The following is an 11926-nucleotide window of genomic DNA, read 5'->3' on the forward strand; positions in this document are numbered from 1 at the left end:
TTTTCTGAATGTTGGAGCCGGATCTCGGTTCCGTTTCGCTTCATTAAAACATCATGAAGGACAAAATAAATCCTCTGTGAAATCACAAGAACATCTGGATGATCCTTAAAATTGATATGAACCATGAAATGAAGCCGGTCCAAGCTTGAAGAGGACGGTTCCCACCCAGCGGGTCACGAAATGAGAACAAAGCGTTTTTAAAATGTCATTTCTTCTTTAAATGATCGCTCGTCCTTTGTTCGATCCCGTCTGCGTTGTAACTTTGGCTGGCTCTGAAACGAATTCGTTACCATGACGAGACAGACGTGTTTTGCATAAACATTTATTTCGTTTTGTCCCTTTTCCCCCATAAAGGCTGTTAGACATTTGCATTCTGACACGAGTCAAGCGTCGCAACACACAATACTCTAGTTGTATTTTTTTTTAGCAAAACGCAGACTTTTCCTGTCACACCGAACACTTCTAATAAACTCTGTGGTGGAATCAAGTCAAATACAAGAATAATATGTGGATTCATGACTTCAGGATTCAGATCCAGTCGAACAAAGGCCACGTCTCTCTCCACCAGTAAAGTTATGGTGAACCTCAGGGCTCTGAACTTGGTCCAATACTTTTTTTTTTTTTTTTAAATACTCTTTGTTTGGAATTATATAAAGAAGAAACGCTCTCACTAATCTGGCCTCCCTGCTGCCACTTCAGTATCCAGAGGCCTGCCTCAAGAACTAAATGAAATCTTTCATCCCATTGCTTAGAGGAGTCTTTGAAGGTGATAGAAATGCTTTCAGATCATCATACATTCTGGGTAACGCCAATAGGCTAGAGGCACAAAATTGGGTCGCGTGTCCTCCTCCTTCATTTGGCCCCCTAACCTCATAAATTTATGATATACTATATCAGTGTTAGAATTACATTTTTCATATTTGGGATTTGTAATCATCCCAGCTTTATCCTACGTATGACTCAAACATCAGAAGAGAGGAGGTCCTTGCTTGAAACGCTGATTGGGGTTTTGTGCAAACGTCCTTTGAGGAAAATTTGGGTTGCTGGGAGACAATCACATATACGTGATAGAGGGCTATACAAATAAACTTGTATTTTCGTTTATATATATATATTTATAGTGCCAAATTCTACTGCATACAGATGCGCCTCCGACACAAGTACAAAGATGTAAAAGTAGTAAACTTAGTTTCAGTAGAAACTGTTGTATAGACAGACAAAAAGCAGATGAGCGTTCCAACAAACAAGGTTCAAAGACGTCATCCGTGGCAGGAAGTGACGACCTCCAATCGCAGGGACGATGGCGGCGCTGTGTGTTTTGGTAGAGTCTTCTTTTGTGGTCAGGATTCATCTTTGACACGTTTCTCAATGATCTGAGGATTCTCTTTTTGGCGGCCGTGAGACAGAACCGACATTTGATATGCGTATTTCAAGACGTACAGATTTACAAACCGCCTGTGTACGAAAGACAGGAATCGGAAAACCCACGATAAAAAAGAAAATAAAAATGGGGAACCGGAATAATCTTCTAGAAATTGTTCTATACTGGAGAAGCACTGCCGTATTTCAAGTATGAAAAAATATCACAAGGCAAGGCGACGCGCCTACGTTTATATAAGGGTGGGACACAAAAGACACATCGCACACGAAATGAATGACGACTCTTTTTGGATGGGGTCAGGTGACTGATCAATGCTGATGACAGATTTCCAAAACTAAAATAATTCATTTTTTTTTTCCTCTTCTGAGTGCAGGAGAGAATTTAGAGCGTTCTGTCGAAGGTCGGCGTCTCGGATGTTACGACCCGGTGACAGCTAAAGGCAAGCGCTCGCTGCCCCTCTTGAGCCGGGCGAGGAAGACTCAGTTGGTTAAGGTGCTGGACGCGCGGAAGTAGGAGAGGAACTTGAAACAGAGGCTGACCACAAAGTACCAGATGTTCCTGGCCATCTGGGAGCGGGCGATAAACACTCTCCAGATGAAAACCACCAGCAGGGTGTTGAAGGTGTAGCGAATATTCCTCAGCCTGGGAAAAGACAGGAGGAAGAGGAGGGACGAGATTAGCAAAAAATTGGGAACGGCCATCTGGTCCTTGGCGTCTGCTCACTTCCTCAGATGCTGCCTGGCGGCTGGAATTCCAGACATGTCTTCGTTCAGGACGTACTTTTTCGTGCCGATGCAGTAATTCTCGATGTACTCGTGCCAGTTCAGCTGGCGCACATCGAAGTTGAACGTCTGCAAGGCAGAAAAGATGGACAGGAAGATGACAGGAGGGGGAAAAGGTCCACTATTAACCACTAGATGGCGCAAGGCACTACCAAATACTGCTGTGAAACGCCGGTTCCAGAGCGCAGGGAAAGTTCTCCCGTTGCACTTCCTATTTGGGTTAAAACGTGTACACTGGAGGTTGACTCCGCCCCCCCCCCCCCCGAGCCCCCTGTTTATTTACAATATCATGCCCAAACTGGCAACTTGTGCACGGGCAGCCCCACCTTCCGGTCCTCCGGCGTCAGCTGACTGCTCAGCAGGCCCATGTTCTCAGAGCTCCACTCCCAGTCCCGATTGCTGAAATACTCCATCAGGCTGATGGCCTTGTGCAGACGGTTGAAGATGCGCATCATCCTGGGGGGGGGGCAAAGGTTAATACGCGCCTGAACTTCTCCGGATTTTCAGCACGAGATGGAGCCTTACTGCGGCTTTTGCCCAGAGAGCCGGAGGACGAGGTCGTAGATGAGGGCGGGGAACTTGTGGCTGACCAGGATCCAGTACTGGTTGATCAGGTAGTTGGAGGTGATGTTGGCGTTGGGCCGGCGGAACGCCTGCTCCAGCGGGTTCCTCTTGAAGGACGAGATCACAAGCGGTTCTGCAGGAGAGCCAAGTTCAGTGGGGATGATCAGAGAGCCAAACATTCTCATCGCTGAATATTGGTCATAGATAAACATAAATGGATTCGGAAAAAAGGGATCTCTTCACAGCCACACGATGACTTTCCCTTCTGGACGGCGCATCCTGCCCCCCCCCCCCCACTCGGCTCAGCCATCCACAGACACAGAGAGCAATCATGTGACCACAGACATTACATCACACACACAGCACACAAAACTAGGCCTGGCCACAGATAGTTTCCATAGCAACAGCTATTTTGTAGTTGCAGGGGCAGGCATGACTCGATCCTGACAGCCAGCTGTGGTCTGGTCGGGGGTGGGGGGGGGGGGGGGCATCGCAGCTAACCTTAAGATGAAGATCACATTTGCTGCCCTTCTACCATCATCGCCTGGTCTTTGGTCTCTTTTCTGATTCCGATAATCTAGATTAGCTTCATTCCTACTTTCCCCTTCGACCCCCCAGCGTGATCGGAGCACACGGCTCCCCTTTCATACAGTCTCAGCGATGGGTTCTAATCCCACCACGAGCCATCTGGCAGCAATTTGCTTGGTGAACGGAGCATATTTGTTAATCTGAGGGGGGACCCGTGTCACATTGCTAGCCCGACACCCCTCGGTCCTCGGTCCATTGTTTCTGATGATCCGGCCAGCCAGACTTTTCAGTTTCACCAGGACCTCAGATCCAGAAGAGCTCTGAGCAGAAATAAACATAAACTGTAGCAACACAGCATCTGATGAATACGATGCAAACGTGGTCAAAAGTAATGTTTATGCTGGGGGTATTTATTTCCATATTCTTAATATAATCATTTGTTAAATCCGTCTCCGGCCTCTCTCCAGCAGGTGGCAGACTTTCCTCACAGGAACGCACGCCGGCCACAAACAACGTAAAACTAACAGAATCACAAAGACATTCTGTCAGAGCGCCGGAGCAACCGATTTGTGATAACGGATGCGAGGACACTGCCTTTACCTTTAAGCAAGGCAGCAAGGAGGGTTACCTACCGATCTCTCCCCAGTGGAAAGGGTTAGCGCCACCAGTCGTGCAGTTGTACACCAGAGCAGTTTTAGGTCTGTGCGAGAGAAGGAAACACAAACGTATTAATAAACATTTGGTGAAACGACACGAGGAAACGCAGGGCTCACCGGATCGTCAATCCAGATTTAGGTGCGAGGAACTAAAAACTAAACGAGTCTCTTAAACGGGGGTGGAGGTTAATATCCAACTCCTGGAAATGCTGGAATCTTTTTCCTTCCGTTTCGTCCATCTCAACTTGCGGCATCTTTCGAAGCTGCGGGTACTTCTGGGTCCGGTACCAACCTGCGTAGGGCGGTGTACCAGCCTGCAGCCAGGGTGAGGTTGATGACCATGTCCACGGGGATCAGGTCGGCCACGGCGTCGTTATGGGCTCGCAGGGTGCGCAGGATCCCCTTTCCGGCCTGCAGACGGAAGGACGGCGTCGTGAGACGCCCATAAAACCTCCCTCGTGTTCAGATTCAGCTTTTTTTCCTCGCTCACCGCTATGAAGACGCCACTCGGCCCGTTGAAGTTGTCGATCCAACCCTGATGTGTAAAAACAGACAACAGGTGGGACCGCAGGTCCGTCCCGAGGACAATAATAATAACATGCTCTGCTGCAGACAAAGGGCAGCGATGAACGGGACAATAGGGCGGGGGCCACAGTCCGTCGGCGGCTGCTCGCCAGGTTGAGGCCGCAGGAAGTCTTTGAATTGATGTTTTTTACGTGACGAGCTATCGGTTAAATAAACGCGTGGGGCGTGCATGCAAGTTGTGGTTGTAGTCAGACCGCACGCAAACACACAAATAGGCAGTCCCGTCCCATCTGCAGGCAGAGTGGCACGGGGACCCCCCCCCCCCCAAACCGAATGTGACATTTAGTTCTGCAGCGCTTCGTCACGTTTCTGCCCTTTTCACTGCCCTGACCTCTCCGACCCCGGCAGCGGTCCAAAGCGTCCGGGTCTTCAGACGAGATATGAAACGAGCTTCTTTGAATCCGGCGCCACTTAAAGATAAAAGCACCGAGCCGTACGGGGGGGGGGGGTGTTACTCCGATCGAGCCGTCATCGTCATTCATAAATAAAGTAAAAGCATCCGGCGGACTCACGGGGAACGGCTCCTGCCAGCTGGCCCCCACGATGGAGGGTCTGATGATGCTGATGTTGAGCTTGTCCTGCTCCTGCTGCACCACGAACTCCGCCAGCGCTTTGGTGTAGGTGTAGGTGTTGGGCCGGTCGCCGATCAGCCGCGGCGTGATGTCGTGCACGATGCCGTCGTCCATCCATCTGAAGACCGGAACGACGGGAGCCTTTTTATTTAGAATCGGAACTGTGGTTCCAGCAGGGAATCTATCCGAGGACTCGACGGCGTGCCCGTGCGCCCCCCCCCCCCACCCCTCCCACACTTACTCGAGGGATTCGATGAGCTTCCTGGGCTCTACGGGCGGCGGGTAGATGACCTCGTCGATGTTCTTGCGGTTGCAGTTTGCGTAGGCGGTAGAGATGTGAACGAAGGCCTCGAGGTGGTGCATCTGTTTAGCCAGGGTGAGGAGCTGCTGTGTGGCGATGACATTCAGCTGCAGGGCGTGTCTTGGGGGGGGGGGGGGGTATGCACAAAATGAGCGTGTGAATGGTGTGCATGCGCTTCAGATTTCAGTTCTGGAGCATTCAACACGTGAGAACATTTTGCGCATCGACGACTCCTGAGGGCTTTAAAGGCGACGTTGGCATTGTTTTCACTCGTCGGTTACGAACCAGCGGGGGGGGAAGGCTGCTGCACAATTAACAGCCAGGAAATCCTGACACCACACCTCCACAGACCGAGAAGAGAAATGTGCTTTCTGGTTGGCACCCATCCGCTGCGGTCCGTCACACACTTCCTCCGGTACTAAACCGATCCGGTAACGGTTTCCCGAGCAGAGCTCCACCGGCTCTGAGTGGGTGGCGCTCAGGAGGTGCTTGTATGTGTCAGAAAAAACTGAGCTGGACCGTGCTGTGTCGTGGGCGGGGGGGGGGGGGGGGGGGGGGGGCTGGACTGGGATGACTCAGATGTGGTCAGGTGCGGAGTAAGAGGGAAAGGTGACAGCTGGGTGAGGGAGGGTGGCGTGAGGGTGGTTTTATTTATTTTTGCTGTATAAAAACACAAATAGTGGAATACTGCCGTCTCCAGTTAAATTCCTAGACACACAACTCGGCGTGGCTTTTGATTAAACAGCTTAAACACTCTTAATAGAGCGTTTAGCAGCACTCAGACGAATACAGAAACTTTCTATCGTTTGTCTCACATTACTGGAAGGGACTTTTTGCAACCTGCTGATTTCCCCACGTCCTCAAAAATACCGCCCCCTAGTGGAACAGCACAGCCCGCCGCGTCAGCCGAGAGGAAGTTGCTGCTGAAAACAGGAACCATAACAAGAACTGACTCTTTTCTTGGGGGGGGTTCAGGGAAAGCCGAGTTTGTAATCAGACTGGTCTCCACCGGTGCAGCGTGCGTTTTGTACGACGGCTTCCCTCACTTGAGCGGCTCGTCGAAGCGGACGGTGGCAGCGCAGTGGAAGACGATGTTGATGCAGCCGGTGAGCTTCTCCACGTCCTCGGGGCCGATGGCCAGGCCGGGCTGCGTCAGCTCGCCGCCGATGGGGGCGATCTTCCGGTGGAAGTCGGGGTTGTCCTCCCGCACTCGGTCAAACAGCTGAGACGGACGACAGGAAGACGAAAAGGGAAATCTAGCAGTCCGGTCAGATTGTCGGAACGCCGCGTGAAACCTTCCCACCGACACGCGACCGCCATTAATGACAGGTTTCAGTGCGAATCGTTAAAAGTACAGCAGCTACTCAGTACGGGTGATCAGAACACGCTAACGGGATAATCAGCAGTCTGACATGATGATCGATGCGCGTTCGTCTATAGACTTCGTTTGATCCCTCCTATCGGCTCGAGAAGTCAAACTAAGGCGCGGTCCGAGGCGAGGCAAGCAGCCGCCTCATAAGGAGTGCCCGACCTGTTGCATACAAAACGCGACACAGCAAACCAAACATACACCAGCCAATGATATTCCCCCCCCCCCCCCCCGAGGTGGAGGAATGAGCAGCATCAAACGCTTCTGTGTCGGTTTCCCGCAAAGGCTATTTTGAGAATGTTGATGAAAGTAAAGGACAAAGGATCCCCCGATTCACAGAGTCACTTAGATCAGAGGTCAAGAGTTCACCGCTCGGCGCCAGCAGGTTTGACAATGACTGTTGCTCTGGGAATGCGGCAGAGGTCGGACGGATGGCGTGTTGCGCCGGCGCCGCCGCCAACACTGCTGGAATCCTTGAGATGGCAAGAGACAAGAAATTAGGGCGAACGAGGAGGGAAGTGGAGCGACTGGCATGGAAGCCTGTGTTCTCTCTCTCCGTCATAAAATTGCCCCTGCGTGTGTGTGTGTGTGCGTGTGTGTGTGCGTGTGTGTGTGTGTGTGCGTGTGTGTGTGTGTGCGTGTGTGTGTCAGCTGTCCTCGTAAGCAGAGCACTCTTGCTGAAGAGGGGCAGATGCCGAATTAAACAGCTCCGAACAGCCGTTTATGTCGGAGTTCTACCCCTCGCTGATGCAGAGTGTGTAAATGTCACAACCCAGAACCTTTTCCCCAGAGGGGGGGGGCGCTGCCATCATTATGTAATACATAACGTCGGCCCACAGCTGGAAGACCTTCAGTCTGCAGCAGAAGAACAGATCCGAGGTCAGACTTCCTCACTGAACTCTCGACAGAAATGCCGACATCGTGTGAGGAGAGCCGTTTGGACTTCCGCTTGAGGGCGTGTGTGTGCGTGCGTGTGTGCGTGCGTGTGTGTGTGCGTGCGCGTGTGCGTGCGTGTAGCTTGGAATGAACAACCGCGTCTGGCAGCGCTCCGTTTAGGACACAGATGTCCTCCCTTTGCCTCGTCGTGTATATCCTACCTGCCAATTGTTACATTATCGAGTAAAAGGAGTTCAATGCAACCGGATGGACCGGCGTGTCGAGGCCTTCAAATCTGAATTTCGGCGAGGAGCCATTTTGTCGCGGCTTCAACAAATCGCTTCAGCGGAGATGAAGATTTTATCATTCGCTTCAGCCATGAAATAAAATGCAGATTATGCCGATGACGCATCAACTCAGAATAAATCCACAATGCGACGTCTGAATTATCCGTCCGACCGGGCCGAGAAGGCAGCAGATAATTGTAAAATACTCCATGTTCTCACGCCGTTGTATAAAACCAACTTCCTGCTGCAAAAAGCAGGAAGAAAAAGGGGAATAAATAAAAAATGCATGTATTTTACATTCCAGAAGGACCCAGAGGGGTAAAAGTGCATCAGGGTCAGAAGGGTGAACGAGGCTCCAGAACGTGGGTCTCAAAGCGCCCTTTGTCTCGGACGCGTGCAGAGAATGGCATTGTGGGTCGGTGACGCTTTTCTCGTGCCAGCCTTCCACCGCTCGCCATCTACCCCTCAGTGTCCTGCGGGCCCACGGGCCCACGGGCCCCAGTGAGTAGACGTCCTTGTGCAAGAACACAATAGCGTGCCAGTTCAAATCTGCAATCGGACAAAAGGCGTTTTAGCGTCTTCCTTCTCACACAGAATCCGTTCTGCAAAACGGGTCTCTTCCCTTAACTCGGAGCGGCGGTTCCACCGCGGACGCCGCCACGCTCGAGACCTCGACCATCAAGCGTGCTGAAAGAAGCCTCTCAGGACTTTCACAGAAACCCAACACTAACGACACTTCCCTTTTCAGCCTTCAAAGAGCCTCTCTTCCCCCTAAGCGGGCTCCAGTCTGGACACAGAACCGCTCATTGGGTCACCAGTCTGGCGGATGCTTCACCAACCTTGGTGATATGCAGTGCGGCTCGTCCTCCGGTTTTCCTTGAATTTGCCCAGACAAAAACAGAACATTTTCATTTGTCTTCTCCCGATTATCGCCGCCATCAGCTCAAGGCCCCAAATGATGGCGACACGGGAGCAAGGACACGCTGATTCATTTGCTGAGTTCTGTTTAAAGATAACTTTAAAGTCATCATTCAAAACCGGCTGATAATAGGTTACCCTGCATCCGGCCTGCCTTTAGTCACTTCTCTGGAGACGCTTCGTGTGCTCATTTGTTTCATAAACTGAAGGTAATTTGCAGCCTAATTGTACGCGAGAGCCTCGGTTCCCCCCCTTGCCCCGCTCTCTGGTCGCCATGCCTGCAGGGTTTAGCTTACGAGGCGTAACAGAGGCGTGTAACTCGCTTCAGGACCGACGGGTTCGTCAGCATGTCCCGTAGTTGCGAGCCGCAAATTCAGGCAACATTTTCATCAGCTCTGCAAGTTGAAACATGGAGTCAGCGGGACTGGATAGTTCTGGAATATTTCGACAAGATCTATTGCCAAGAACGATCGCAACAGGGCCGGAGCACATGCACAAACCTCCTCGGCCTGGAAGCTGCATCCAAGTGTCTCCAGGATGCAGCTGCAAGAAGTCAGCAAATCCATTGAGGAATGGAATGCCAACACCCATGCAGAAAAAACAACAACTCACTGCTCAGCGTGAAGATCTGCATTTCCACCACCGTGCGGGCAGCGCCGCTCTTATTTTTAGAGTCACGTTAATTATCGGTGCGGTTAGGCTGCTGTGAGCGCTGCGTTGCTGCCCGACGAATGCAGAACGCCAGCGACGACGCTAAAGTCGAGACTTCCTCACCGCTCACAAAGGCAGACTGTGAATCACTTCAGGGTGTGTGCGGTGTGTGTGTGTGTGTGTGTGTGTGTGTTCACATCAGAATGAAAGAGGAAGCAAAAAGGCCACGCCGACACAGTCAGAGTAAAAATTAACAAAGCTCTAAAGCAACATGAGAACGGTGGAAATAAAAATCTAAATGCGGAAAATGTATGTATTTATATATATATATATATAAACATATATTTTTTTTTATACGGTGGGATAAATTCAAATTTGCCAACCAGCAATTAGTGACAGGACATTAGTAAATCAAAGCGAAACAGGCCGGCTTTGTTTCATTCTGGGGTCCCTGACAACTCCCCCCCCTCTGATCCTTAGTTTAGCTTTTTAACATTCATTTAATAATTAGTTGAGGAAATGCAGTGAATAATGCAGGATCTGTGGGCATCTCGATATTCCACTGGATCAAAGGAAGCATCCGAGCCAGCAGGCAGACGGCACAGACGTCAAAATCAGTTCACAAATCGGATTCCAACCAGCTTGTCCTTTCCCCGCCCGGGGCAACTCTCCTGACTGAAGCCCTCGAAAAAACACCATGGGGCAAAATCGCTCGGTCGTTACCTAGCAACAGGTGGTAAGACAAGATACTGGGCCTGGCTTGCAGGATGAGAGGAAAGGGTACTCAAGGGACGAAACTACCACACGAATAGATATTTGTACGTTCAGCTTCTCATGGAAATCTAACGGCTTCACTTCTGAGCGCGTGCGACGCACGAGACGGTCCGTCGCCCGGCAGCGCATCAATCAGCGTCCTGATTGTGGACGCCGCTCGATCAATGGGAGATTATTGAAGGTCAAATACTGCAAACAGAAGCAGCAGGTCAGCTAAATGTCGATATCGGTAAAACTGAAGCGGGAATATGCAACGGGAATATATGGAGTGTAATTTACTTACAATGCAAACGTTGCAGGAAGCTAAAATAAACTTCAGCTTAAACTTTAGACCACCGGTAATAGCTAACCATTTGGTGAGGAAGGCGTTCTGACCTCTGACCTGCAGCATCACGCCGGCCTTCACAGGAGGAGCTCTTATTTCAGTAATGAACGCAGTCCGAGGTTCAATGGGAGTGGCTAAAAATAGACGCCATTACAGGGAGCCAGAAGAAGACAAACTGGAACGGAGTGTGATCTTCTAAGGTGCTCTGACAGTTTGAGGCCAAGAACGGCAGAAGCTGCAGCAGCTGCTCGGAGCACATCGACCCCCCCCCCCCCCAACCCTACCCCGCCACCCCGAGTCGATCCTCCGATCCTCATTAACAACCGACGTGCAGTTTGCGGCTTTCTGCCGAGTCATGTTTCGCCGCTCGGTCTCAAACAGCCGACGCCAGACATCTAGAGCCCCTTACCTCCTTATCTCCTCCCCCCCACCTCCTTCCTCTCCTCACCCCCTCCTCATTCTCACCTTCTCCTCCAACACAACGGACATTTTCAGCGGCGGCAGCTTCCAGTTCGCTTAACCTTTCATCATTCTTCAGACTCCTCATTCGCCCTCCCCGGAGCAAGACGATGGATTATTGAAGTATCTCGGGGGGGGGGTCATTAGGTTCGCTTCACCATGGCAACAGCAGCTGCTGCTGCTATGATTCACAGAGACATTCCGATTGCGCTGTAGACACACGGGCAGCCCACTTTTGAATGTTGATTTGAGTCAAGAGCACATTAGCCAAACTGTCCAAATTGTCCAAATGTCCTCCTGTCCCGTCCGGACGGACTCTGGAGTGCTGCTGAAGCGATAGACGTTTCCAGAATATAAACACTCGAGCTAAAGTGTGATTCCGATCCGGCCGTGGAATGGCTGACCTTGCACGCCACCATGTCGCTGACCCTCTGCTGCATCGATTGCCCCGCTTTGGGTCTGACCAGGAGGTAGAGGGCCTCGACGTCCGGGCAGGACCTCAGCAGCTTCTCCACCAGCACTTTCCCCATGAAACCCGTGGCTCCTGTAATCAGCACGTTCTTGCCGGCGTAGTACTCCGCTATGGACGCCATCCTGCCGCACGCCGTGTCGCCGCAGACGTCCGCGAGTCCGGCGTGTCCGCCGTCTCGGGTTCGGGCGGGGTTTTCAGACTGCTCCTGCAGAGAGAGAGAGCGAGGATACTAAAGATTCATCATCGAGATCCATCCGGAACACTTGCGAGTTCTCTCGCTAACAGGCAGACGGCCCAACGCGGGTGAAAACACGAGTAAAGAAAGTGCTTCTTTTCTTTATTTGTAGCTTTTCGTGTTGACTCGAGGCTCTCCGCGCCCGATCAGATCCATATCCCGACCGATTCAAACCAACATTAGCTCGAGGC

The 11926-nt window shown here is 51.3% G+C and overlaps 1 protein-coding gene across 1 annotated transcript in view; it reads right to left on the bottom strand.

The window, feature by feature from the left end:
- Window positions 1-306: 306 nt before the first annotated feature.
- The window catches only part of si:dkey-97m3.1 (fatty acyl-CoA reductase 1), a 14995-nt gene continuing 3375 nt past the window's right edge, over window positions 307-11926 (bottom strand). Inside the window, exons 2-12 of the mRNA XM_068755434.1 lie at window positions 11433-11705; window positions 6416-6591; window positions 5310-5489; window positions 5009-5186; window positions 4402-4446; window positions 4204-4322; window positions 3888-3955; window positions 2689-2860; window positions 2490-2619; window positions 2105-2232; window positions 307-2023 (exon numbers count right to left, since the gene is read on the bottom strand). Of these exons, the coding sequence (XP_068611535.1) occupies window positions 1861-2023; window positions 2105-2232; window positions 2490-2619; window positions 2689-2860; window positions 3888-3955; window positions 4204-4322; window positions 4402-4446; window positions 5009-5186; window positions 5310-5489; window positions 6416-6591; window positions 11433-11705 (1632 nt within the window). The 3' untranslated portion in view covers window positions 307-1860. The remainder of the gene's footprint in view (window positions 2024-2104; window positions 2233-2489; window positions 2620-2688; window positions 2861-3887; window positions 3956-4203; window positions 4323-4401; window positions 4447-5008; window positions 5187-5309; window positions 5490-6415; window positions 6592-11432; window positions 11706-11926) is intronic.

Source organism: Brachionichthys hirsutus, chromosome 22 (genome assembly GCF_040956055.1).
Source record: "Brachionichthys hirsutus isolate HB-005 chromosome 22, CSIRO-AGI_Bhir_v1, whole genome shotgun sequence".
Taxonomy (NCBI): Eukaryota; Metazoa; Chordata; class Actinopteri; order Lophiiformes; family Brachionichthyidae; genus Brachionichthys; species Brachionichthys hirsutus.